The sequence below is a fragment of the Lepisosteus oculatus genome, chromosome 4 (assembly GCF_040954835.1).
Source record: "Lepisosteus oculatus isolate fLepOcu1 chromosome 4, fLepOcu1.hap2, whole genome shotgun sequence".
Lineage (NCBI taxonomy): Eukaryota > Metazoa > Chordata > Actinopteri > Semionotiformes > Lepisosteidae > Lepisosteus > Lepisosteus oculatus.
Genome location: NC_090699.1, coordinates 66356127 through 66384094, shown reverse-complemented (window position 1 = coordinate 66384094; position 27968 = coordinate 66356127). Strand labels below are relative to the sequence as shown.

At 55.9% G+C, this 27968-nt stretch overlaps 2 protein-coding genes across 5 annotated transcripts; one reads left to right on the top strand and one right to left on the bottom strand.

Moving 5' to 3' along the window:
• Positions 1–4140: 4140 nt before the first annotated feature.
• eefsec (eukaryotic elongation factor, selenocysteine-tRNA-specific) lies at positions 4141–20335 on the bottom strand. 4 transcript variants are annotated; one of them, XR_011189512.1, is made up of 8 exons: positions 19690–20335; positions 16508–16715; positions 16216–16312; positions 15781–15945; positions 13151–13774; positions 10543–10699; positions 9799–10353; positions 4887–4957 (listed from the first exon to the last, which is right to left on the bottom strand). XR_011189512.1 is itself a non-coding variant. In XM_069189653.1 (7 exons), exons 1-7 carry the CDS (start codon positions 20003–20005, stop codon positions 4565–4567), a joined length of 1995 nt encoding a protein of 664 aa, XP_069045754.1. In that variant the 5' UTR covers positions 20006–20334; the 3' UTR covers positions 4141–4564. The 4 variants fall into 4 exon arrangements, 3 of the variants coding, with proteins under 3 accessions (XP_069045754.1, XP_006631128.3, XP_069045755.1); XM_069189653.1 differs by lacking the exon at positions 9799–10353 and having other exon boundaries at positions 4141–4992; positions 19690–20334; XM_006631065.3 differs by lacking the exon at positions 9799–10353 and having other exon boundaries at positions 4691–4957; positions 19690–20333.
• A 532-nt stretch (positions 20336–20867) lies between these two features.
• Positions 20868–27518, top strand: ruvbl1 (RuvB-like AAA ATPase 1). Its single transcript, XM_069189656.1, has 11 exons — positions 20868–21145; positions 22013–22099; positions 22602–22734; positions 23959–24110; positions 24452–24541; positions 25227–25376; positions 25465–25528; positions 26090–26288; positions 26642–26744; positions 26926–27017; positions 27160–27518. Exons 1-11 carry the CDS (start codon positions 21005–21007, stop codon positions 27317–27319), a joined length of 1371 nt encoding a protein of 456 aa, XP_069045757.1. The 5' UTR covers positions 20868–21004; the 3' UTR covers positions 27320–27518.
• Positions 27519–27968: the final 450 nt, after the last annotated feature.

The window sequence follows — 27968 nt, the reverse complement described above, 5'->3', positions numbered from 1 at the left end:
AGACACATGTGAACCAAAATGAGCAAGCAGATCAGTTAAGGACATCAATCGGCGCTGGTGATTAACAGCTCATCTGGAGTGAAAGCAGCAGACACAGGGATACCCCAGGACTGAGGCTGAGCACCCCGGATCTAGTCTGTGCAATAAGTCAAGAAAATGACTCAGACATAATTCCTGAGGCAGTGAAGAAGTGAAAGACCTGTGATAACTGATCCGCTTTAGTTTTGAACAGCGGAGACTGTGAGGAAAAGTATTCCAAATCCTCAAAAGCCCTGATAGAATCAACCTGGCAGACTTCTTCAGAATCAACTCAAGTGGAAACTACATGGAAAAACATTTAAAACTGCAAACAGGGAGGCACTGCTGTACACAAAGGGTGGTGGGAGTATGGAACAAGCTACCCAGCCTGTTGTTAAGCTGATACCCTGGTTTCTCTCAAGAAACAGCTGGCTGGGATCATAGGATGAATTAGCTACTATCAAACAAACAGGCTGGGTGGGCTGAATAGTCTCTTCTTCTGACCTCATGTGACCTTTCATTTGGACTGAAACCATTTTCTGTTAGAAAACATGGCCTCACTGAGCCAACAAACGGAGAACTGCACATCCACAGGAGCAGACTGTCCACCAGACACACAAAGGGGACCAGGGAGCCACTCTGTCCCTGGGCCTAATTAGAAGTTGGTCGTTTATCAGCAGCCTGCGCGCTAATTATTCTTTTTAATCAGGTTTCAGCTCCATGCTCTCTAATTCCTTTGCCCTGTCAGTTAGCAGCCTCCAGTTCCCCTGTCGGCCTGTGTACCTGTGTCAGGTGTGTCAGCTTGTCCGTGCTGTCCTGAGCTCGCTGGGCACACTCCTCCTGAACAGATCTCTGCGCCTCCCTTCGTGAGCTGGGGGCAGAACAGCAGCCTCTCGTAATTAACTACCCCTTTCGGACGGGATTACACCACTGCGCGCCACTCCTATCACTCTCTGATGTAATTAGCACACAGCGGCTTAGCTAAGAGCAAAGACACACAGGATTAACGCACAAACTCAAACAGAACTGCCGAAAAGTTGTTTGTTTCGCCAATGAACTCGGAGAGATTTCTCTCAGTCTGGAGGAGTCGGGGGGGGGGGGGGGGGGGGGGGCATCTGGCTGTTCCTCCCCTTGTCGGGCTTGGCGCCTGCGCCCCCACACTGCCTTGGAGAGAAACCCCGAGTCCAGCCTGCAATCAGGAGTCGCCCGAGCTGTTCACAGGCAGACTGGGCAGCGACAGGGCTGAGTGGACTGGAGATGGACAGACTGGGCAGCGACCGGGCTGAGTGGACTGGAGATGGACAGACTGGGCAGCGACCGGGCTGAGTGGACTGGAGATGGACAGACTGGGCAGTGACTGGGCTGAGTGGACTGGAGATGGACAGTTGGACACATTATTGCTCCTGTGACTCCTGGTCCAGACGTGTCCAACAGGCAGGTGTATCACCTCATGTAGCTCAAGGAGACCTGAATAACAGCAACAACTCCTCAAACTCATCCCAAACCCCTCCCATATGAAAGGAGACCCCAGTCCTGCGGCACCCCTGCACAGCTCAGGGGGAGGAGAGAGAAACTGTTGTACCGAGTGGACTAAGGGGGAACATTAGGAGGTCAGAGGGTTCCAGCCCAGAGTGGACATTAGCCAGGACACTGGGGTCAGCGCCCTGACAATTACAAGCAGCCCCGGGATCTTTAATGACCAGGATCTCAGTTTAATGTCTCATCTGAAACACAGCGCCTCCTACAACACAGTGCCCCCAGTCACTATACTAGAGTATTAGACTATAAACTCTGCTCCAGGGGGAAGAGCACCCCCAGCTGGTCACCAATTAGGGCAGCAGCTTAGCTTTCCTTGGGGGTCTCCACCCCAGTTGGCCCAGTCCAGGTCCAGCCCTGCTGATCTGACCAGATCAGAGTACAGACTGGTTCTGATGCTGAAAAGCCGCCCCACACTGGGAGAACCCAGAACAGGGCAGCCATTTCAAAACCCCTTAAACACGGTTTGAATCCGATCTCCCTGTCCAGGGCAGGTTCCCTCGGCTGCTCCTTATCTCCTGCTCTTGCTGCAGATAAGGGCCTCCAGCCGCTGGGGACAGAGAGCACTGAGCACTCTAACACACTCGCTGAGCGACTCGCCAGAGCTCTCCCTCCCGGCCACTCGGGAACCGGTCCCCTTGTCACGATAATGTGTGTGTCTGTCAGAGGCACTCGTCTCTCTGAGAACTGTGTGTGTGCAGTAGTGCTCAGTGTATCTGTGTGTAATGCAGTTCGTGTGTGCAGTAGTGTTCAGTGTATCTGTGTGTAATGCAGTGTGTGTGTGCAGTAGTGTTCAGTGTATCTGTGTGTAATGCAGTGTGTGTGTGCAGTAGTGCTCAGTGTATCTGTGTGTAATGCAGTGTGTGTGTGCAGTAGTGTTCAGTGTATCTGTGAGTAATGCAGTTCGTGTGTGCAGTAGTGTTCAGTGTATCTGTGTGTAATGCAGTGTGTGTGCAGTAGTGCTCAGTGTATCTGTGTGTAATGCAGTGTGTGTGTGCAGTAGTGTTCAGTGTATCTGTGTGTAATGCAGTGTGTGTGTGCAGTAGTGAGCAGTGTATCTGTGTGTAATGCAGTGTGTGTGCAGTAGTGCTCAGTGCATCTGTGTGTAATGCAGTGTGTGTGTAGTAGTGAGCAGTGGATTTGTGTGTAATGCAGTGTGTGTGTAGTAGTGAGCAGTGTATCTGTGTGTAAAGCAGTGTATCTGTGTGTAAAGCAGTGTATCTGTGTGTAAAGCAGTGGATATTTGTAAGGAATGGCCGATGTTTTAGATCTCATGTTAATTTATCGCACAGCGGATCGGAGTTTTCCCAGCGGATACAGTTTTCTCCTTGTCATCGCTCTCTCCCCTTCTCTCATTTTAGCTTATCAATCAAATATATATGAACTGCAAACTCGGCGCCAATCAAAGTCTGGATTTGCGGACACAGTAAGATAAGCCTTATCTCTCTAATGGCGCTCTGCCATCTGAAGGGCCTGTGCCAGTCACAGCAGCTTCGTCTCCTGTTACGTCCTGAAAGGTATTTATCTATTTTCTATCAGGGGAAACCAGAGATGAGAAGACTGACAATCTGACACAGATGCATGTGTTGTGTCCACACACTGTACACAGACTACCGCACACACATGGAGTGTACACACACGGAGTGTACATACACATATGGAGTGTACACACAGACACCCGCCCACACATGGAGTGTACACACACAGACACCCGCACACACATGGAGTGTACATGGGGTGGGACAGTGGGTAGAGCTGAGAGAGAGAGAGGGAGGCAGTGTGGGACAGTGGGTAGAGCCGAGAGAGAGAGGCAGTGTGGGACAGTGGGTAGAGCCGAGAGAGAGAGGCAGTGTGGGACAGTGGGTAGAGCTGAGAGAGAGAGGGAGGCAGTCTGGGACAGTGGGTAGAGCTGAGAGAGAGGGAGGCAGTGTGGGACAGTGGGTAGAGCTGAGAGACAGAGGGAGGCAGTGTGGGACAGTGGGTAGAGCCGAGAGAGAGAGGGAGGCAGTGTGGGACAGTGGGTAGAGCTGAGAGAGAGGGAGGCAGTGTGGGACAGTGGGTAGAGCCGAGAGAGAGAGGGAGGCAGTGTGGGACAGTGGGTAGAGCTGAGAGAGAGGGAGGCAGTGTGGGCCAGTGGGTAGAGCTGAGAGAGAGGGAGGCAGTGTGGGACAGTGGGTAGAGCTGAGAGAGAGGGAGGCAGTGTGGGACAGTGGGTAGAGCCGAGAGAGAGAGGGAGGCAGTGTGGGACAGTGGGTAGAGCTGAGAGAGAGGGAGGCAGTGTGGGCCAGTGGGTAGAGCTGAGAGAGAGGGAGGCAGTGTGGGACAGTGGGTAGAGCTGAGAGAGAGGGAGGCAGTGTGGGACAGTGGGTAGAGCTGAGAGAGGGAGGCAGTGTGGGACAGTGGGTAGAGCTGAGAGAGAGGGAGGCAGTGTGGGACAGTGGGTAGAGCTGAGAGAGAGGGAGGCAGTGTGGGACAGTGGGTAGAGCTGAGAGAGAGAGGCAGTGTGGGACAGTGGGTAGAGCTGAGAGAGAGGGAGGCAGTGTGGGACAGTGGGTAGAGCTGAGAGAGGGAGGCAGTGTGGGACAGTGGGTAGAGCCGAGAGAGGGAGAGAGGCAGTGTGGGACAGTGGGTAGAGCTGAGAGAGAGAGGGAGGAAGAGTACGACAGTGACAGCTCACTTTATCACTTTTTCAATCTGTAGTTTGCCAAACCCAGGGTTTTATTGATCTGATCTTATTTTATATTAGTATAAGTTTCACAAATTTTTGTCTTTTTGCATAACATCTCTGCAAAATATGAAACCAGATAAGTAATCATTCAAACCAAGATCATTCAGAGCCCCAAGATAAATCTGTCACTCAATTCTATAAAGCTTTTCTCAATTTATCAGTTTGACTTTTCTTTTTCTGACTGTAACTAAGTTATTAATTTCTTCAGCTAAGAGACTTGCAACTGGTCCTGGGCGCACAGCTGGGTGCATTACTGGGGCAGTCTGGGGTATCTGAGGTACATCAGCACAGCCCCAGCTGCGATTCGAACCTCTGCTCCTGAGGCCTGACCAGCGCAGCCCAGGGAAAGTGTTTTTCACTCGGGTTCCAGAGGGCTGAAGGACGGCGGGGCAGGCGCAGGTGCACGCAGGGGAAGTTAAAAACCCCGGCACGCCCCCCGCTACGCGTCAACACAGAAGCCAGCTGAGCGGTTCCGCTGTCCGAGCAGCGAGGGGGCGCAGGAGGGGGGTCAGGACTGCACCATCTTCTTGTGGGGGTCGAAGACGTATCTCTTAAAGCAGAGGAGGACGCCGATTGGCTGGGCGTCTGCTCGGGGCTCCTCCCCCTGGCCGCCGCTCTTCGGCTTCCTCTTCGACATGGCGGCCAGCAGCTGCCGGGTCTCCGGGCCCAGCCCCCCTGCAGGACAGACGCACAGGGACAGGGAGGAAGATCTAGTGAGACAAGGAGACACCGATTGAGAAGGAACAGGAGGACTACGTGGAACAGCGGTTAATCCCGAGACCAGGACGCACCCCTTCACACAGAGGGTTGTGGGAGGCTGGAATAACCCACCCAGCCAGGCTGTTGAAGCCGATATCCTGGCCTCTTTCAGGTTTGTGCCAGAACGGAGTTCCTTGTAGCTACTGACGACTAAAACGAGCAGACTGGAAGGATGACTGGAGGAGTGGGGTGTCTCACTGACACACTGGGGGCTCTGACTGGAGGAGTGGGGTGTCTCTCATCTAATTGGACCCCATCATTTGTGGGGTCCTGTCCCACAGGAGACGCATGCCCTGTCAGGATCAGCGATCGGACGTACTGGCTGTACTCCTGGAGACAGGACAGGCCTGACTGCAGCTCCTGAACATGGCCCAGGGAGCCCCAGGGCGGCTGGCGGGCCCTCTCGGGTGGGCCTCCCTGCTGTGTGCTCTTGACAGGAGCGTGGCCTTCAGTCACAAGGTCACGACCCCGGAGAGGGGAGGCGCCTGCGAGCGTGCAGAGACACCGCCAGCGCGGGCGCCGGCAGGCGTGACGAGCCGTGCCAGGCTGTGCCAGGCCACGCCTGCAGCCGCGGGGCCTGGCGGTGGATTCCAGGGAGGCCGCTGGCGCCGGGGGCCCGCATGCCCGGCCCCGCCAGGCAGACAGGCTCCGTATCGGGCCGGGTCGCCGCAGGAATGTGCACAGACAGCGTGGCGGGCCCGGGAGCCGGGGGGCTCCCCAGCAGTCAGGGAGAGGGCGAGGAGGGGGCAGCACAGACACCCGGGGCAGTCTCGCCGGTGTTTCATTCCAATTCTGCTCTGAAATGGACCGGACCGGTCCGAGAGCTGCTCCCAGCTGCTGCAGAACCTGCGGACTGAGGGAGTGTCTGGGCTGTTAACAGGGCACGGGAAACGGGGAGCTAGGGTTTAAAATTGGGGAACGAACCCCAGTCTCGAGCGGACCACAGCGTCCTGCACACGGGACACTGAGGCTAATCCCTCGACAGCCAGGACAAAACCAGAGTAGAAAAGAAGAACAAACCAGCAACTTTCAAAAATGATTTCCCTTTTAACTTCTTCTCTTGTCTCTCCTCCTCTGCCTGTCATGAAAAAGCTTAATTAAAATGAAGAGCAGTTTCTCTTTTTTAAAAGCACAGGTCAGTGTCTCGCAAGACGAACGCTAGCGCTGCCTTTCTCCTCTTTTGTTTGTTTCCATGGGCATCAAACACAAACAGAGCTGCCGGTAATTATTTCTGTCAGCAGGGGGGACAGCACACAGCTCCTGCTATCTCAGCGCCTCTTTAAAGCTCCTCAAATTCATTGCCAACACGTTCGCTAAAGAGAACAAATACATAAAAACCAACCTTGTCCATTATCAACTAAACGGCTTAACTCCAACAACTCCTAAACTACTGAACACACTGCACCCAACACTCTGACACTGAGCTGTTGAACACACTGCAGCCCTGCACTGAGATACTGAGCTGCTGAACACACTGCAGACCTGCACACTGACATGGAGCTACTGAACACACCGCAGCCCTGCACTGAGCTACTGAGCTGCTGAACACACTGCAGACCTGCACACTGACACTGAGCTGCTGAACACACTGCAGCCCAGCACTGAGATACTGAGCTGCTGAACACACTGCAGCCCAGCACTGAGATACTGAGCTGCTGAACACACTGCAGCCCAGCACTGAGCTGCTGAACACACTGCAGCCCAGCACTCGGACCCTGAGCTACTGAACACAGAAGGGATATGACCCCCCTATGAACGAGGGTTCGAGTCCTCTTGCACAATGGAGAAGAGCAGCAGGAAGTGCAGCTCTGCTCCTCAGCTACTGTACATTCCTCCTTCGTTCTGCCCCTCCCATCACTCTCCCCTCCTCCTCCTCCTCTCCTCTCCCTTACCCTGCTGTGACCCTCCCGGTTGCTCTGGGCCCTCAGGGCTAAGATAACTGTCTGGTGCCAGGCTGCTGGTGCCGGGGGGCCGCGGGGATGAGGCAGGGGTCAGGGAGGAGGGGGGTGGCGGAGTGATGACAGTGCCATCTCTGTGGCGGGGCTGTGGGGGGCGGGGGAGGGAGCTCTTCAAAGGCCAGCGCTGTTCGGAGCCGGGACAGCGCTCCCCTGTCTCTCTCGGGGCTCCATTCACAACACTACCTTTGATCGCAGCACCCAGGGGCTGCAGCAGGAGCAGAGAGGCAGAACGAGAGCAACAACAACAAGAAACAAGGCAGGGAGACGCACGCTGCACACCCTGCTGGGGTCACGGCTCAGGGGAGGGAAAGGGTGGGGACACACGGACTTCAACTTCCCTGCACCCCGCTGTCCCTGGCCAGCACCCCTCTGCTCCAGGACAGCCCCCCACTGTCCCTGGCCAGCACCCCTCTGTTCCAGGACAGCCCCCCACTGTCTCTGGCCAGCACCCCTCATTCCAGGACAGCCCCCCACTGTCTCTGGCCAGCACCCCTCATTCCAGGACAGCCCCCCACTGTCCCTGGCCAGCACCCCTCTGTTCCAGGACAGCCCCCCACTGTCTCTGGCCAGCACCCCTCATTCCAGGACAGCCCCCCACTGTCTCTGGCCAGCACCCCTCTGCTCCAGGACAGCCCCCCACTGTCTCTGGCCAGCACCCCTCATTCCAGGACAGCCCCCCACTGTCCCTGGCCAGCACCCCTCTGTTCCAGGACAGCCCCCCACTGTCTCTGGCCAGCACCCCTCATTCCAGGACAGCCCCCCACTGTCTCTGGCCAGCACCCCTCATTCCAGGACAGCCCCCCACTGTCCCTGGCCAGCACCCCTCTGTTCCAGGACAGCCCCCCACTGTCTCTGGCCAGCACCCCTCATTCCAGGACAGCCCCCCACTGTCTCTGGCCAGCACCCCTCTGCTCCAGGACAGCCCCCCACTGTCTCTGGCCAGCACCCCTCATTCCAGGACAGCCCCCCACTGTCCCTGGCCAGCACCCCTCTGTTCCAGGACAGCCCCCCACTGTCTCTGGCCAGCACCCCTCATTCCAGGACAGCCCCCCACTGTCCCTGGACAGCACCCCTCTGTTCCAGCACAGCCCCCCACTGTCTCTGGCCAGCACCCCTCATTCCAGGACAGCCCCCCACTGTCCCTGGCCAGCACCCCTCTGTTCCAGGACAGCCCCCCACTGTCCCTGGCCAGCACCCCTCTGCTCCAGGACAGCCCCTGGGGTTCCCTGTCCGGCACAGAGGGGGCTGGTGACACTCACGCATCCCCTTCATTCATCCCAGTCCTGGAAGGTGCAGCAGGCAAGGAGAAGGTCTCCCAGGCTGAACCCCCCTGTTCCTGCTCCCCGTCCCGAACGGAGGAGAGCTCCGCTCCCAGCGACGTCTGCCTCCCCAGATTTCACTTGAACTTTCCTGTCGTTTAAATGCTTTCCAGCATTTTCCTATTTCCTTTGGAAGGTGAGAGGGGTCAAGTGGAGGTCACGGTGACCCCCGGCGGCTGGGGGGTTCCTGGTGGGACAAGCCCCATGGCCTGTCTGGGCCGGGGGGAGGGGGCAGCGCTGGCGTGTGCGTGCTCACTTCCCGACAGCTGACAGCGAGTCATTTAAAGGGGTCCCTGTGGTTTTGCACAGGTTAATTACAAGAGTCCCCCTCTGCAACTGTAGATCTCCCCCGAAACACAAAGTACGGAACCGGGGGGGGGGGGGGGGGGTTGTATGTGAATCACCACCCCTCTTCCCACCCCCCCACAGTCCAGGGGAACAGCTGCACAGCCCTGCCCCGATGTCTGAAGCCTGAGCTCTGGTCTGCAGCGACTCTGCTTGGACACAGAAGAGGAGCCCAGATCCAAGTCATCAAAAGCCTCAGAGGGCTTGACAGACTCAGCTTGGTGTTGCACTTCACAAACAAGAGCCAGCAGGTGAGCTCAAGGACACAAGCGGGAGCTACATGACAGTAGAACTGAGCCATGTCTTTACACAAAGGATTGCAGGAGTCTGGAACGGCCAATACCCGGATTCTAGTGAGAAACAGCTTTGAGGTCCTAAATGTTTCTTACCTACTCACAGAATTACACAAATCTGCTACACTCTGTAGCTGGCAAAACCTGGAGTGGATCAGACTGCTGTGCACTGGGAGCCTCTCTGACAGCACTGTCACACCTGGAGCAGATCAGACTGCTGTGCACTGGGAGTCTGACAACACTGTCACACCTGGAGCGGATCAGACTGCTGTGTAATACAGTATGAGTCTGAAAGTCTGTTTAGTCATTTCCAGGGAAACAGGGTTACCCAGCAGAACAGAACAGGGAAAAGGACTCAGTCACATAGAACTTCCTTCTGCTGATTCTCACATTAGCTCTCTCCACAAGGGCCCAGACGGACAAGACATCCCTCCTCTCCTTTCTTGCCTTCTATCCTTCCCACAGTGTGGGTGCGAACAGTATGCTCCTCTCTGCTGTCCTGATGTGACAGGCGGCTGTAACTCTCCCAAAAAAACACAGACCGGCTAATCCGAAAATACACATGTGCACATCAACGCAATGAGTATTTAAACATACCACAAAGGTATTCTGTCCAAAACATTACATAATCCTTTGTACCAGAAACCTTGGAAAGGTAACAGCAACCAATCTGGAAGGAAAATTTCTCCCAACAAGCTTTGAAGAGAAAATGAAAAATAAAATTAAAATACCATACATGCTATATGGAGCACCAAGGAAATTCCCTTCTGACACATCCTTTAAGCTGAACGCCTGTGCAAGCTATTAAACCTGTAACAGAGATCTCCCTGCTGATCGGGCACCTGGAGATGACCAGCAGAGATCGCCTGGGCCGAGCTCCATCCTCAAGGCTCCATCTGACTGATCGTATTACAGCAGATTTGTAGCGGAGGAGACATGTACCGGAGGAACAATAACAGTAATTAATACATATAATAACGCTGTGCTCTTCAGAGTTATTCTTAAATATCTAAGACTGAGAAAATAAACCGACAAGGCACCTTTATTTACATATCAACGGTCTTATATTATTATTTTCAAATGTAAAACTTTAATCATAGAAAGCTAAAATAAACAAAAAGGCAGACTTCCCCCGGAACCCGACAGAATTCCCAGGGCAGAATTCCCAAAGCGGAATTTCAAGAATGCTCTCGGAAATCGGATTCAGGATTCCGGGCCGACGATTTCTCACCACATCCTGGATACACACTGATCCAGACGCGGGGCAAGAGGGGGGCAGCGGGAGAGGGGATAGAGGGAGACACAGGAGGGTACCCAGAGAGGAAAAGAGGAACAGAGACAGAACTCCTGGAGAACACAGGGAGAGACAGGAACGGCTGGATCTTCACTCCAGACCCCTGCAGACAACACCAAAGACAAGGGCTCACTGGTTCTTCTAAAAGTTATTCGCTGCCCTGCAGATATAACAGCAATTGTAATTCATGGCACGCGAGCTCTCCACAGAAACAAGTGGGGTGCCCCATGTTGTGTGACCTGAGAGATGGGGTGCACCATATGCAGTACACCCCAGACCCTGCGCCCCTCACCTGGCACTCGGATCTTGAACTTGCCGCTCTGCCCGAAACCTCCCTCGATGACCCCCGTCTCCCCCGTCGACAGCGTGACCTTTAACCCCACAAACAGCTGAAGGTTGGTCTCCTTTTTGAAGAGGTTCCGGCCGATCACGGTGTAGTCGTCAGTCACCTGTGGGGCAGCAGAGACAGACCTGAGCAGTGGGTGGGGGGAGTAGGGCAATTCTGCATACAAAACCCAACCACAATAAAACCACCCCTCGCACAGAGCAGCATCCGAGTCAGGCCCTGCATGACACACACCACCCTGGACAGACAGACTCGGCCGCTTGCACCTTCTCCACTCTGTACTTGGTGCAGCATCGTATCCCTGTCACGTGTGTCAAAGCTGGCCAGCTCGATACACTGAACACGCTACGCAGCCACACCCTGAAGAGCACCCCCGTCACAAACACTGGTGCCTCTTTCAGTCTGGACTGGGTCGGGCCAGACCCTCCAGCTCGCGGCCTGCTGTCGTCTGCCTCGCTGGCATGCTTCACGTGCTCTGTGCTTATCTCCACGCCTCCCCGCCTCTCTCTCCATCGGGCCGCGTGACGCACCGGTCTCAAACTTGCCGATAAGGACGTCACACGCTTTGCCATTTCAAACATAAATAAACATCAAAAAGGCAAAAAAAATTCAGAGAACGCACATTCGCATGCCTTCCTCCTCCAGCCTGGACCGGCAGCTACCCGGCGCGGCCGGGGCTCGACCCAGGTGCTGTCAGACTGCGTGTCTCTCCACTTCCTAGACGCTTTACTGCTGTGCGACTGCTCCGCCCTCTGCAGGCTGCCCTCAGCTCTTCATCAGCCTTCTGCATCGCCAGTATTCACTAACTATCCCTGCCAGGATCGCAAAAGCACATCTGTCCAAAATCACTACACTCCCCCCCCCACACCCAAAACTCACACTGCTCCTGCGTTCGCACCCTGCTCATCTGCTGAGGAACCGCGCGGCGGTTCAGGGTGTCTGAGAGCGACCTGCATCGCGCCAGAGGCTGAACGTGGGAGCGGAGACTCGGTGTCTCCTCGCAGGGAGGCCGGGGGGCCCGGAGATGAAAGGCGGCAGCGCTAGAGACTGGTCTAAAACATCCACAAGACCTCCCGGTCTCGACAGGTCCCAGGCTAATGGGACGGCTGGCGGCGCCCCAAGACGAGCAGACAGAGCAGAGACAAGCTCCCACCCAGGGGCAGCCGCTGGGACTCATCCGCAGGGCCGTGACAGAGAGGGGTCTGCCGGACAGCCGCCCGCGCGGCCCACCTGACCTGGCGCAGCGAGGCGCAACCACAGGACGTCTGGTGCTCTGGGGGGGCTGTTTGGTTCCTCCGCTCCCAGTCCCCGGCGGGGGAGTTGCCAGAGCTCATCGCGATATCTCATCCACAAACCCGGCTCCCAGCGAGAAGCTCAAGCTTGGTTGTGGTTCCTGACTCTCCGGCAGGGAAGAGAGCCGACGCCCACGAGCCCCAGGAAGGTCAAGCTGATGAGCCCCAGAATCTCCACAGCTCGGCCAGCCCGCTTGTCCCAGAGCCCTGGTCTCCCGGACAGACCCAGCGCCGGCTCCGCAAATAGAGCAGGAGCCGGCTGTGCGCGACACGCTACGCGCAAACACGCGTGAGTGATGTCTGCAGACCTGCAGCAAGGAGACAGGTCCCCCAGAGCAGGATTGGACACCCAGTTCCCGGACCCACGACCCCCAGAGCTCGAGAGGATCATGGGAGAGACCAGGCCGAAACAAGTCCCTGGCGCTTATAATCTCGTGCGACTGGACATACTGTTCATACAGGAAGGGGCCCGTCTCACTCTGTCTCACTCTCCGCTGAACTGCTGCCCCGCCCAGGTGACACACCGCTGCCCTGGACACCCACTGAGGTCAGGGGAGCTGCAGGGAGGCCAGACGGAGGGCAGCGGCACCCCGAAGCACCCCGAACCGCAGCCTGCCTGCCAGCCCAGCCGGGGCCCCAGTTCAGACAAGGTGACACCCCAGTGCACACGAACAGAGGAGGGTGGGGAGGCAGGGGGGACACCGACAGAGCAACAGGGGGGCAGACCGAGAAGCCGGCCAGGAGAGATAAGCCCAGGCAGAGGAAGATGAGAAGATACGGGGAGCGGGAGGTGGACGGGGAACAGTGGAAGACAGGAATGCCGAAAATGAAAACAAAGCAGGGGCCGCGGAGTGTGAGGCTCTGCTCCACCACCTTCCTGCCCCGAGCTGGAGGTGTGTGGGATTCCTGTGCCAGTCAGGTGTGTCCCAACAGGTGCGGGCGCAGACAGGCGGGCGGGCAGCGCCGGCGTCAGGGAGCCAACAGCCCGCGGGCCTGTGCACTGCCCCCCCCACCGGCCCACAGCACGTTCAGGCCGTCCCGGGCCCACAGCGCCCACAGAACCCCCGGGCCTCTGCGGAGCTACAGCCGCTCCTGCAACAGTCCGATTCAAACCTCTCAGACCCGGGACGAGCCTCGAGGATTCAAGAGGAGGCGAGCCGGCACTGCGGAGGAGGAGGAGGAGGACAAAGACACTGAGGCTGGAGAGAGGTAGCAGAAACTCGCTCACTTAGCTGACAGACGAGCTCCACTGGAGCACCCACCCTCTCCACCTGACCCTCCCTCTGCTTGGTCTTGTAGATCCGCAGACGGGGCAGCTCGGTCTCGGCGTACCCCCGGTCCTCGAAGCCGCACAGCAGGCGCCCATGGAACGCCAGGCGGCAGGTGTTGGCGTGGATGTCCGTGTCCAGCTTGGAGCCAATCACCAGGCAGAGCGGCGGGCACGTGACCGGCTTCTCGAACTCCAGCAGCGCCCACTGCTCCGGGTCAGGGGCCTCCCCCGCCGCCCCTGGCTGGCCGGTCACGTACTCCTCCTGGAAGAGGTAGTCCCTGTCGAAGGAGAAGCTGTGGGCGGGGCCTGCCCCGGCGGGGGCGGGGCCTGCCTCGGCGGGGGCGGGGCCGAAGAAGGTGACCCTGGCCATGACGGTCTCGTGGCCGATGGTGATGTGGAACTTGCTCCGCGTGGGCAGCGCGCCGCGGTAGTACCCGATCTTGCGCACGGAGACGACGGCGGCGTGCAGCGTGCGCAGGGACTCCGGGGTGCACACCACACCCCGCTCCAGCAGCTTGGGGTCGAACTGCGTCACGCACACGCCCACCCTGTCTCCCTGCATCGCCCGGCTGACCGCCCTGCGGAACATCTGCAGCGATTTCACCTTCCGGGTCACCTGGGGGGGGAGGTGGAGAGGGAATGAGCACTTGTAGACCTTCCTGTAGCACACCGTTACCTACAGGAGCACGTGTCCCCGGTGGGGTCTGTACTGTAGGGGGGAACAGGGGTACGTGTCCCCAGTACTGCAGTCTCTACTGTAGTGGGGTACAGGGGTATGTGTCTCCAGTGGGGTCTGTACTGTAGTGGGGTACAAGTATCCGGTGGGGTCTGTACTGTAGTGGGGTACAGGGGTACAGGCAGGAAGGTGCTGCTCTCCAAGAGATCTACATCCATCTCCAGAATTAAAAGCCGAACGCACAGGTCGAGGACAAGGTAGGATTAGCCTGCGGCTCCATGCCTGTCCGTTACCGTGGAGAGGAATTAACTGCTCCAGATGTCACTGCCTCACCTGCACAGCAAAGCTGCTCCCTGCACTCACAGACACACACACACCGCACAGCCATGTGAGACAGCAAAGCTACTAAAATGAACATAAAGTCACCAATGTAACAACACACTCACTGACTCACACATATATGTACACTAACACCCACAGCCTGATGCACACTACTAACACACACTTGCTGACACATTCACAGACGCACCCTGACAAACACACTGACACACTTACACTAAGACACACTCACTGAGGCACAACAGACAGGCCCCATTCTCGGCAGGTAATTTTCTCTGTGCTCGGTCGTTCTGCGGTGACAGAGAGACGAAGAGAGGTGAGGGTGAGAGTGTGGGAGCAGAACGAGCCACAAGCCCTTTTCAAAACAAGTATCTGCTGCCACCCAGTGACAGCTCTGCAGAAATACATCCAGAGCTCATTCAGGGTGGCTGACCTGCGAAACGCACCTTCATCACAGTGCCAAGAACTACAATCGTTTTTTGTAGAAATTCGCGACCGAGACAGACAGACAGACAGACAGACGCAGGGACCAGTCACGGTCCCACGGGCTCTGTCTCTCAGTCCAAGAGGCTGTTAGAGCTGCAAGCACAGAGTGTTGGAATGCATCTGGTCTGAATTAGCAGGGTGCCGTACGACAACCCCCCCCAGTTAAATCTCTGTCAACTTCTGAACTTCCGACAAGCCTGGGTCAGCCCTGCTGCCCCAGCCCATTAGGAAACACATTACAGCAATCTAATTAGGGCTGCAGACCAAACAATCACACACACACTGCCATCTCCAGAACCACACACACAGGAGTACTGGTATAGCATGAGCGCACACACACACACACACACACACACACACACACTGGTACAGCTGACAAGCACAGACACACACACAGGGGCACCGGTATAGCTGACGAGCACAGACACTGGCACCACTGACCAGCACAACCACAGAGACACACACCCACTGCACAACTGACACCACTGGCAAGAGAATGGGCCCAACAGACAAGAGGCCCGGGACTAAATAGTCCCACTACTGGTGTGCACTAAAGAACAAAGAAAGAACCTGCGCGTTTGTTCACTTGAACGAATGAAGAAACCACAGTACCTGTGCACTGCTCTTTCAAAACCCAGCCCACCCAAGCCACTTCTCATCTGTTACCACTGAGCTCCAAGGACCCTGTTGTCACCGGACACACGTGGCCTGACAGAGCCCGGGCGCGCTGCGATGAGGAATGTGATTTTCAGCGATCGGGAGGTCAGGGGGACAGCGAGAGACGCCCAGTCGCTCGTCTGGCAGTCTGAGCTGCAGAAGAGCTGAGGGGTGGGGGGGATTTTAAGCTCTGCAGTGGAACAGCACCGGGCTGTAAAGCCTGTCCTTTCTCTGAGGGACAGAGAACCCCTCTGACTTGAGTAAATATTTTTGTAACCCAATTGAAACATAAATGAAAGTGACCCCATCCGCACCCTCTCCCTTTAAACCTGCCCGCCGGTCAGAGGCCTGTCTGTGGCGGGTGCTGGAGTGATTACTGGCTGGTCTATCGCTAATGGGGTCGTGCACTCTCCTCACTCTTGGCCCTGGCCAGCAGGGTCGGGCTCTTTCCCTCCCACGCTTACCTTCAGGGCCGGGATCTCGATGCCGTCGTTGAGCGACACTGCCCCCTGCAGGACAGTCCCCGTCATGACGGTGCCCTGCCCCCTGATGGAAAAGCAGTGATCCACCGCCATGAGGAAGGGCCCCAACGGGTCTCTGTGAGGAAGGTATGCCTGGGCCTTCAGCAGCTGGGTGGGGTGACACAAGGGGATGGGGGGGTCACACCAGATCAATGGCAATCCATTATAGCCCTAAATAAAGAATGCATCTCTCTTGGCCTGCAAATACATATTTTTGAATTTTTGTATTTTACTGAACAACTGTCAGCCCCTGGTGTACCATGAGTCTTATTCTTACATTCCTTTCTAAGAATTTGCTTGTTTGTTCCCCTTCACAACTAGATAACAAATCTTAAAAGTCTGTGCATTATTGTTTTTTTCCCTCCCCGCTTGCCATACCTCGATGAGCTCAGGCACTCCCTGGGGCAGCTCGGTGTCGGGGGCCTCAGGACCCCCCGGCTTGGCTGCCACAGCGATCACAGGGCAGCCCTGGAATCTGCCCGAGAAAATAAAATAATTAAAAATGCAACTTAAATTATTAAGAGAGTACATCAGCGTTTGTCCCTAGGTAGATTACAATCGCAGTTTAACATGTCCAGGATATCTGCAAAACTGGAAGGTCATGTTTTCTAGAAGTTGAGCCTCAGTCCACCACAGGAGGATCCGAGAACACACCTGAGCCTGGCAGTACCTGGTGTTCTCCAGGGTCTTGAGCATTCTCTTGGTCATCTTGTCGATGGTGGCCTGCCTCTTGGCCGCAGGGAGCAGGTCAGTCTTATTCAGGACGACCACCATGCGTGGACACGTCATCTCCCCGATCACCAGGCACTCCGCCGTCTGCGTCTGCACGCCCTTCGTCACGTCCACCACCAGCATCATCAAGTCGATGATCTGGGCACCTGGACACAGGTAACACACACACACCACTGAAACACACCTGGACACAGGTAACACACACACACCACTGAAACACACCTGGACACAGGTAACACACACACACCACTGAAACACACCTGGACACAGGTAACACACACACACACCACTGAAACACACCTGGACACAGGTAACACACACACACCACTGAAACACACCTGGGCACAGGTAACACACACACACACACACCACTGAAACACACCTGGGCACAGGTAACACACACACACACACACACACCACTGAAACACACCTGGGCACAGGTAACACACACACACACACCACTGAAACACACCTGGGCACAGGTAACACACACACACACACACACACACCACTGAAACACACCTGGGCACAGGTAACACACACACACACACACCACTGAAACACACCTGGGCACAGGTAACACACACACACACACACCACTGAAACACACCTGGGCACAGGTAACACACACACACCACTGAAACACACCTGGGCACAGGTAACACACACACACACCACTGAAACACACCTGGGCACAGGTAACACACACACACACCACTGAAACACACCTGGACACAGGTAACACACACACACACCACTGAAACACACCTGGACACAGGTAACACACACACACACACCACTGAAACACACCTGGACACAGGTAACACACACACACACACACACCACTGAAACACACCTGGACACAGGTAACACACACACACACACACACCACTGAAACACACCTGGACACAGGTAACACACACACACACACACACCACTGAAACACACCTGGACACAGGTAACACACACACACACCACTGAAACACACCTGGACACAGGTAACACACACACACACCACTGAAACACACCTGGACACAGGTAACACACACACACACCACTGAAACACACCTGGACACAGGTAACACACACACACCACTGAAACACACCTGGACACAGGTAACACACACACACACCACTGAAACACACCTGGACACAGGTAACACACACACCACTGTAACACACCTGCACACAGGTATCGCATACAGGAATGTCAAACATGACTAGACACAGGCATTGCTCTGCTGTAACACAATTTGGCTCTGGAGCAGAATTCTTATTTGAGGTGTTGAACGGACACTGGTTCCCAGGTGTGAGAGAGTGCGTCTGTGCAGGTGAGAGGAGAGAGGGAGAGACGGACGGAGCACGCAAGCTCTCCTGGACGTGTCCCCTCTCTCCGGGAGGAAGTGCCCAAACTCATCCACCGACTCCTCCGGCCCTAATTAAGATCATCTGCCGAGCCGCGCGCACACACAGCCCCGCATTCATCCGCGCGGCAGCCCCGGACGCTGTTTACACTAGAGCCACTCTCCCTCCGCCTCTCCGCGTCTCCTGTTACAGGAAGCATCGGCTGCTCCCGACATCCACGAAGAGGAAAAGAAAACAACATCAAGACGAAACCCAGAGGAGAGAGGGGGACTGAATTCACACAGCTCAGCCAGCAAGGAAGTCTGCTCCTCCGGGAGGAATTGCTGTAACTCTCCTCCGGGAAGGTCTGTCTCCTTCCAGAGTCCTGCGGCCAGTGTCACAGGAGAGGAGCTCCTGGATACGGCTTTTTAATAAATCCTGACACTTATATAGCGCTTTTCTGGACACTCCACTCACAGCGCTTCACAGGTAATGGGGATCCCTTCCAGCACCCCCAGTGTGCACCCCTCCTGGACAATGCGCCAGTCCGCTCCCCACCACCAGCTCTCAGTGGGGAGGAGAGCAGAGTGATGAAGCCAGTCCAGAGAGGGGGGTTATTAGGAGGTCATGATGGGTATAGGCCAGTGGGAAATTTGGCCAGAAAACCCGGTCTCATTCGTACCCTTCTCGAGAGACGCCCTGGGTTTTTTAACGACCACAGAGAGTCAGGACCTCGGCTTTGTGTCTCATCCAAAGGACGGCTCCTTTTTACAGTGTAGTGTTCCCATCACTATACTGGGGCATTAGGACCCACACAGACTGCAGGGTGAGCGCCCCCTACTGGCCCCACTAACACCTCTTCCAGCAGCAGCCTCAGCTTTCCCAGGAGTCTCCCCTCCAGGTACTGACCAGGCTCACACCTGCTGAGCTCCAGTGGGCTGTGAGCTGGGAGTTACAGGGTGATTAAGCTGCTAAATGGTTAAGGGGAGCTACAGCCCAGGCCTGACTGCAGCCTAGGCAAACGCACATGTCTTGATGAAAATCCTAAAAGAACGGTGGAGTTAAGACCCGCGTGCAAGAGCGACGGACTGCGGCTCAAGACGGCCGGTAGTCTGTACGCGCTTGGATGCGGCCCTCGTATGAACTCAAGGCTTTCTCTGCAATAGCAGTGCAACAGTGCCACCGTCTGGTGACAGCTGGCATTGCAGCACAACACAGCTCTGCAAAGTGAGCCAGACCTCGCGTTCGACCCCACAACACAGGGACCCGGTTCGACCCAAGAGACACCCTGCAGCAAGATGACGCTGACGCACACCTGTGCGGCTCTCCACTGGTTCTGACATTAAGCTTTGCCCTGAAATGTAAAGAAAATTCAGATCTTCGACCGACGGCCCCTCGCCAGTATTTGTCAACGGCAGTAACAGAAGGGCATCGCCCGGGATTCATCTTTAAAACAGCAGTTACGAAACTAGCATTGGAACTTGCAGAGCAGCTGAGGTTGTAGAGGGGCCACAGCACTGACATGCGAGACCGGCATCGCCTGGGGAATGAACTACGGCAGCTCAGCTGCTCTCGCCGGGAAGCGGACAGCAGCTGGACACTGGTCTAATCCGGTCCGGTCCGGGACACCAGGCACGCAGTCGCCTTTTCCTAACTTGCACGCTGCGGAGCTGCAGGACTTGCACCAGCTGTGCAGATCAAAGGCAGCAGACACAGCTTAGGAGGCCCAGAGTTAGCAGCGAGAGGCTTCGCACTGTCGGCACGCCACTATCTTACCCCCGATGATAGTGCGGATGAGCGAGGCGTGCCCCGGGCAGTCGACCAGGGTGAACTGCAGGCGGCTGAAGCCCCTCTCCCGGCACTGCTCCCGCAGGTGCTCCGGCAGCTCCACCGAGAAGGAGGAGAAGCCGAGGTCCAGCGTGATGCCCCGCTCCCGGGACTGCGGGTTCTTGTCGAAGGCCGCCGTGGACGCGGTGCTGCTCAGCGCCCGGGCCAGCGAGGTCTTCCCGCTGTCCACATGGCCCAGCACACCCACGTTGAAGTTCAGGGTCGCGGTGCCGTCGCCCTCCGCCGAGCCGGCCATCGCAGCCATCCCCGGATTGCTCAACTGGACTCTGCCCTGCCGCAGACCCACACGTTGCCGGGTTTAACTTACTAATGTGGGCCCCGGCGATTCAAACACGAACCCTGCCCGTTTCCGCGTTTCTCTTCTGTTGTTGCCGCTGCGATAATTAATCAAGCAACACAATTTCTCGGAACTCCTGCAGAACTCCAGCGCTGTCTCCCGCAGGAAAAACTACACTTCCGGTGTAGCAACTATCCCATTCCGTTGTGAAACACCGATGGCGAACATGTTTGTTGTGTTTCTGCTGTACCAGTACCAGCAGCAGTGCAGATGACTGCCCTGACTATGAGGTTTGTTTAAACCTCCTATCCTACACAAACGTCATTGTTAAAAGCAGTAAAAGAGATAGCTTAAAATATGTCGAGTGGCTTCTTTCCCCTATAGATGTGTTTGATAAGCCCATGTAATCTGCTTTTAAAATGTACTTCATTTTAACGCCTTATTTAACTTGTACTTTTACTAAATTTTTAACGCAGTAGAACAGTAGTAATTTGAGATAAAAGGCATGATATTTACAATAAGATCATTCTTATACAAATTGTAGTTTCATCTTCACAATTATTTTCTTTAAAACGAACGTGTTGCGTGTAATAACGATGAGCAGGATTGGTTGTAATTATTGTAGTTTAATGTATTTTTCTCTAAAACCAAACGCTTGGTTTCCATGGGGACGGCGAGCGGAGCAACACCAGCGGAAAGAAATCCTGCCGACAAAACACTAGTTGAGCGGGGTCAAAGGACGTCTGTTAGACAGACACCATCCCTATCCAATCACTGTACAGGTCTCCGTAAATCTGACCAATCAGAGCTGCGACTGGAAAGCCGCTGACAGAGAGGGCGGAACTTCCTCCACCTCCTTGGTTACCCACATGGAAACGCGCGCCGGCGTTAACCGTCCAGCATCACGCAGTAAGGAGTCTCCCAGGTTTCAGAGCCGCCGGAACGATTTGAACCGTGTGTCCAGGCATGAAGATCGAGGAAGTGAAGAGCACCACGAAAACCCAGCGCATCGCTACGCACAGCCATGTCAAGGGCCTGGGGCTGGACGAGGCCGGGATGGCGAAGCAGGCTGCCGCCGGGCTGGTGGGCCAGGAGAACGCCAGAGAGGTACCGGCGCCGCGTCCAGCACATTGACGTTTACAGGGCCCGGGGGCTCGCGGTTTGCGGATGATCATTCCCAGCTGCTTGTCTCTAAATGGAATACACCAAGTCACCAGCGAAGCCCTTTTATCTGTATTCAGGGGACGTCTGCTTGGGTTACAATGTCGTGCACACTTGTAGAAAGGTCCTCTGTAGCCGTGTTTACCTGGCGTGTGTTTGAATAGCAGACTCTGAAAATTGGATGCTCTGAGGTTTACTCATTGAAGGGTTAGGGTGGGTTAAAATACTTCCTTTTTATCGGGCCAGGCTTCTCAGACGTAGCCGGTGGCAGTGTAGCGGAACACGGAGTGTGCGGGTGTGTGGTCAGCCGCCGTCCTCCAGGGGGCGTCTCAGCTGTGCTTTTTACTGGGGCGAATGCAGTTACTCAGACCCCCGTCCGTGTCTGGCACCACTCCAACCCCCCCAAGTTTCCTGCAGCTCCAGGGTCCTGTGTTGCTGTAGGTCAAAGCTCCACACAGCACATCTCATGTTGTCAGGGCTGTCTCTCTCTGGGGCTGTTAGCACTTCTCTGCAGCCGTGTGTCGGGCCCGAATACACAGGTAAAGGTTCGTTCCAGACAGAAGGGCAAAGAGAAGAAACTCAGCTTTTTAGCTGTGGAGCCTTCTCCGGTCATGAGGGAGAGAGGGAAACCCGCAAACAGGGCACAGGAGAGGAAGGACAGAGCAGGTACGAAGAGGCGAGGAACGGCCAGTCTGCTTTCTGTGCCTCTCGTCCTCTCGTCTTTCCCCCTGCGTGGGCTGTCCACTCCCTCCCCTACTCCTTCCCCTCCTCTGCTCGTGGACTGGAACTGAACTGCCACCTTTTCTCTTTCAGGCCTGCGGCATCATCGTGGAACTGATCCGCTGCAAGAAGATGGCCGGCAGGGCGGTGTTGCTGGCCGGACCCCCAGGAACTGGGAAGGTAACTGTTGGGGGGAGAACTGGAGATCACAGCAGCAGCACCCTGTGTACTAACAGAATGGGGCAAAAATGGAAACATAAGGTTTTTGTAGGAGCAGGATTCTCTCTCTACCCACCATGATAAATCCATACATATCTGTTATATATACATTTAGCGTTATAATATTATCAGCTCCGTAGCCATGTTTTCCTTCCCTTAACCCGACAGCTGACATGAGTGCGAACTGAACGAGCTTTCCGGCAGAAACCTGAGTGGTGTCAGGCACTACTGCTCCCAGCATGCCGTGCTTCTCGGCCTGACCTGTGGCCCTTGTGGACTGGAGCAATTGTGTGCAGTTAACATGTTTGTGCGTGAATGCATTTGTCTCTTGTGTGTACGCTTGTTTGTACAACCTGTTTGATTAACCTGTTACTCTGTTATAGAAGGATCTGTTCTAAGTTGTAGCTTTGATAAGCTCGGACCTATCTGGTGCTTACTGGACGTTGCCCCTCTCTCTTGACAGACTGCTCTGGCACTGGCCATGGCTCAGGAGCTGGGGAACAAGGTGCCTTTCTGCCCCATGGTGGGCAGTGAGGTGTACTCCACGGAGATCAAGAAGACCGAGGTGCTCATGGAGAACTTCCGCAGGGCCATCGGTGAGACCGGGTCATGGGGGTCACAGGGGTCAGTAGGGAGGGTTGGGTGAGCAGCACAGAGAAATAACACCTCTCATGACCCCAGTGATATACACCGCAAGATATAAGCCTGTGCAATGCTGTGGCCACACAGTGCTTTGAAATTCACCCCTGAATCATTTTCCTTTTGTTTTGATTTCAGTGCACAAATCCTTTTTTTTTTTTTTTTTGGTGTTGTCCATGTTGATCCTCAAATACGTCTTCAAAGACGTTTCCCGGTGATGCAAATGTGCAGAACAAGCTCTGCTCTGTGCGGCGGGGTTGTCAGGTCGCCCGCGTGTGAATTCCGCAGGGGGGGGAGAGGCCGGAGCCCGGTATCTGGCGTCTTCTCAGAGCAGACTCACGCCCTTCCTGCTGCAGCAGGGGGAAGGTGTCAGGTGCCTGCTGTCCTGTAACAGACGCGGCTCTGTCTGGTCCTCCGCGGGCCCGCTGAGCGGGGCAGGGGGAGAGGCAGCTGCGGACGCGGGCAGGCAGGGGGAACAAGGGGCAGTGTGTGTGTTTGGCAGGGTGCTGACATAACCTGTCGCAGGTGTGGAAATGGAGACGGTGGCAATGGATCTTCTACGTCCGCACCCCCACCCCACTTCCCTGCCCACTGTGGGGCGCGTAGAGTCGCCACATTCTGGGCTCGTCACCGAGGCGATCGGGGGGCCCCGATAGCGCCGGCGCGGACTGACAGGTGCGCACTGTCTCTGTCCCCCCTGCCTCCTCCCGCTCGACCACCTGCGCCTCGCGCGGGACAGAGGCCGATTCACAGAGGAGGCAACAAAGGCCCCTGTGACTCGCCGGCGCCCCGGTCAGCCTCGCCTCGGCATGGCCTCCGCACACGAAATCTGCCGCTTCTCAGGCGTGTTGGCTAGATTCACTCCAAAGCCACAAGACAGGTTTACAGACGTGCTTAACATAATTCTTCGAGCAAAGGTGCTCTGTCCAGAGACGGGACACGGATAAGACTCGCCACCACATCTAGGTCACGTTCCAGGGACCCCAGACTCATTAATCGAGTTGTTCTGATGACGCAGGAAAACAAAACATCTTGAAAACAGGAGCTCTAAGTGTGCAATGGCTTCCCTCTCGTTTGCAAGCGTTCTGATGTTCGGAGTGTCGCAGATTCCACATACGTGTTGCTGCACGAGTAGGGAGATCAGGTCACCCTCTGACACGAACTTTGCGCTCCTCTCCCAGGCCTGCGTATTAAGGAGACAAAGGAGGTGTACGAGGGCGAGGTGACGGAGCTGACGCCCTGCGAGACGGAGAACCCCATGGGCGGCTACGGCAAGACCATCAGCCACGTCATCATCGGCCTCAAGACGGCCAAGGGCACCAAGCAGCTCAAGGTCAGCCGGGCGGGGCACCCCCAGACTGACTGGGGTGTAGGAGGGCCTCCAGGGAAGGGCCCTGCAAACCGGCAGGTTTCACAGCCAGGTGGCTCAGCTTTGGATCCCCAGTACTGTTGGGTGTCACAACTAAGGGGTTCAGTGTAGAGTCCCCAATATGGATGGTTGTCACAGCTAAGGTTCAGTGCGGGTGGGATCCCCAGTATCCCTTGGTGTCACAGCTCAGGGGCTCAGTGTGGGTCCCCAATACTAATGGGTTTCAAAGCTAAGGGGCTTACAGGGGATCCCCAGTACCGATGGGTGTTATAGCTGAGGTCTGCAATGTGTTGTGCCGTCTGCAGCTGGACCCCAGTATCTACGAGAGCCTGCAGAAGGAGCGGGTGGAGGTGGGAGACGTCATCTACATCGAGGCGAACAGCGGAGCTGTGAAGGTAACCCCAGCACCGCGCCTGGCTCTCTGTCCCCCAGCGCCCCCCAGGCTTTCATTTCCCCCTCCTCATCCCCAGCTGCTCTCCTCTTTCTTCCCGAACGGATTCTCTCGTGCCCCTCGGATGCCTCCGTCCTGTGCCGTGTCTTTGTCCCGCTCCCCTGCGCGCTCCCCGCTGTGCCGTGCTGACTGGCGTGTCGACACTCCCTTTGCTCAGCGCAGGTGGGCCCGGCATGCTGCCAGACAGCAGGTCGCGAGGGGGGTCAGAGGTAACATTTGTAGCTGTTGACAGTCTCCTGCCCCCCACTCCTTTCATCTTCGCCGCGAGGGGCTGTCACTCGCCGGCCTGGCGTGGGCTCTGCGCACCTGTGAGCCTCCCTCCCTGTCACTCCGAAATCCCAGCGCAGCCCCGTAGCACTGGTGCCCTCTAGGGGGAGCCAGTGAGCAGCGAGGCTGCACAGGAAAACAGACATAAGGACAAGTTACAAATGAGAGGAGGCCATTACGTCCATTTAGCCCCTTGTTAAAGTAAATGAAGTTCCACTTCCTGTCAGGCAGGAAGATTGGAAGGCAGTCAGGGGTGATACCTATCACTGTCTTCTTGCGGGGCGAGAGAGTGTCACAGAGCCTGCACTGCGCAGTCTGGCCCGTGTCCGTACTGATCGCCCCCTCTCCCCTGTCCCCCTCAGAGGCAGGGTCGCTGCGACACCTTCGCCACGGAGTTTGACCTGGAGGCGGAGGAGTACGTGCCGCTGCCCAAGGGCGACGTCCACAAGAAGAAGGAGATCATACAGGACGTCACGCTGCACGACCTCGACATTGCCAACGCTCGCCCGCAGGTACGGTCCCGTGCTCGGCCGCGATCGCCAGGCGCCCACACGGTCTTGTGCCCCGTGGCCTCTTGATGTCTCCCTCGTCTCTCCGCAGGGGGGGCAGGACATCCTGTCCATGATGGGCCAGCTGATGAAGCCCAAGAAAACAGAGATCACAGGTAACGCCAGCCTGACCTTGTTTTCCTCTGCTTCTGGCCGTGTCTGCGTCTCATCTATGTGGACACACCCAGGCGTAAAACACTTTGAATGGAGTTGCGCCAGTCCTCTCCTCACACCAGCTCTCAGTGGGGGGGAGAGCAGAGTGATGAAGCCAGTTCAGAGAGGGGGGTTATTAGGAGGTCATGATGTGTAAAGGCCAGGGGGGATATTTGGCCAGGATACCCGGTTAACATTCCTACTCTTTTCGAGAAACACCCTGGGGTTTTTAATGACCACAGAGAGTCAGGACCTCGGCTTTGTGTCTCATCCAAAGGACGGCGCCTTTTTACAGTGCAGTGTCCCCGTCACTATACTGGGGCATTAGGACCCACACAGACTGCAGGGTGAGCGCCCCCTACTGGTCCCACTAACACCTCTTCCAGCAGCAGCCTTAGCTTTCCCAGGAGTCTCCCATCCAGGTACTGACCAGGCTCACACTGCTGAGCTCCAGTGGGCTGTGAGCTGGGAGTTGCAGCGCTCTTATTCGCGTATCTCCTGACTCTGCCTGTCCCCCTCCCCAGACAAACTGCGAGCGGAGATCAATAAGGTTGTGAACAGATATATCGATCAGGGCGTGGCGGAGCTTGTGCCGGGGGTGCTGTTCATCGACGAGGTGCACATGCTGGACATTGAGTGCTTCACCTACCTGCACCGTGCCTTGGAGAGCTCCATCGCTCCCATCGTCGTCTTCGCCTCCAACCGCGGGAACTGCCTCATCCGGTGAGGGAGGAAGGAGGTGCAGGGGGGTACAGGGAGGAAGGAGGTGCAGGGGGGAATGAAGGAGGAGGAGGTGCAGGGGGGTACAGGGAGGAAGGAGGTGCAGGGGGAGGGAGGGGGAGGTGCAGGAGGGAATGAGGGAGGGGGAGGGAATCAGGGGGGAGGAGGGAGGGAGAGGGCTGTGCAGAGGGAGGAACAGGGGGAATGAGGGAGGGGGAGGTGCAGGGGAGGAGGGAGGTTAAGGGGTCGAGGGAGGTACAGGGGAGGATGCTGCGAGCTGAACGGGCGTCTCTAGCTTCCCTCAGCTTTGACCTGCCCGCAGCACGGCACACAGGGTGAACAGCTCTCTCTCTCAGGGGGACTGAGGACATCACCTCCCCTCACGGGATCCCCCTGGACCTGCTGGACCGCGTGATGATCGTCCGCACGATGCTCTACACCCCCCAGGAGATGAAACAGGTCAGCTGTCTCTCTCTGCCTCCCCCCCTGGTCGACCTCGAACCCTTGTTCTTCCACTCTGCCTGTCTCAGGTTAAAATTGTTCTGTCTGAACATATTTGCTGAGATTTGTGGACATTGCTGGTTCCATTTAATGTATTCAGAGTTAAAACCGGTACATCTCGCTGTATGTGTGTCTGTAGATCATCAAGATTCGAGCGCAGACAGAGGGGATCAGTATCAGTGAAGAGGCCCTGAACCATCTCGGAGAGATTGGTACCAAGACCACTCTGAGGTAGGAGCTCTGCTCACGTTAAATACAGCCTCCATCTGTGTGTTAGCCTAGCCTGGCAGTGGTGGTCTGCCTGGCTGTCTGGGCGCAGGTACGCTGGCCTGGCTGTGTATCTGTGCTGACTGGTCTGTCTGTCTGGGTGCAGGTACGCTGTCCAGCTGCTGACCCCGGCCAGCGTGCTGGGCCGGCTGCAGGGCCGGGAGGGGGTGGAGAGGGAGCATGTGGAGGAGATTAACGAGCTCTTCTACGACGCCAAGGCCTCTGCCAAGATCCTGCAGGACCAGCAGGACAAGTTCATGAAATAAGTTCTGTGCTCTCCTTCCCTCCCTCGCGGGTGCCCTGCCTGAGAAGTCATTCGGTGTCTCAGCAGCAGGGGGCGCTGTCCTAGATCAATGCCTCATGAAGGTTTGTACTTGACTGTAGTCTATTCAGATTGTTTTGTAAGTTTGTTTTTTTGCCTTGTTTAAAAAATGTGAAGCAAAATAAACCTTTAATTTTTCATGACCCTGTTTGATATACCTTGATTCCTGGTCAGTTCTTATTTCTTTGCTTTTTTTGTCTCTTAATTCCATTAAAAGCAGTTCATGACCAAGCGTTATCTGCATTGAGTGTTGAGAGAGAGAGAATGATGTAGTTTGACATTTATTATTTATAAAGCGTGTTTAAAGGCAAAGGAGTTTTCAAAGCACTTTACAGAAAGTCAAGAACAGTTCAAAGTAAAATTAACTAAGTAGAAAAAATCGAATGTGCGTGACCTGTGCTGGAAGCAGCACAAACTCTACAGCTGGAGCTTTGCGCCACATTCCAGTTGCTGTCTGGTGAGGTTCTGTCCTGTTCCTCTCGTACGGCGTTTCTCTGTTCACTAGTCTCCCAGACTGCACAGCAGAGCTCACGTTGCCATGGGAACACAGACCTGGGGACTGCATGCAATAACAGATCATCAGAGCCGGACCA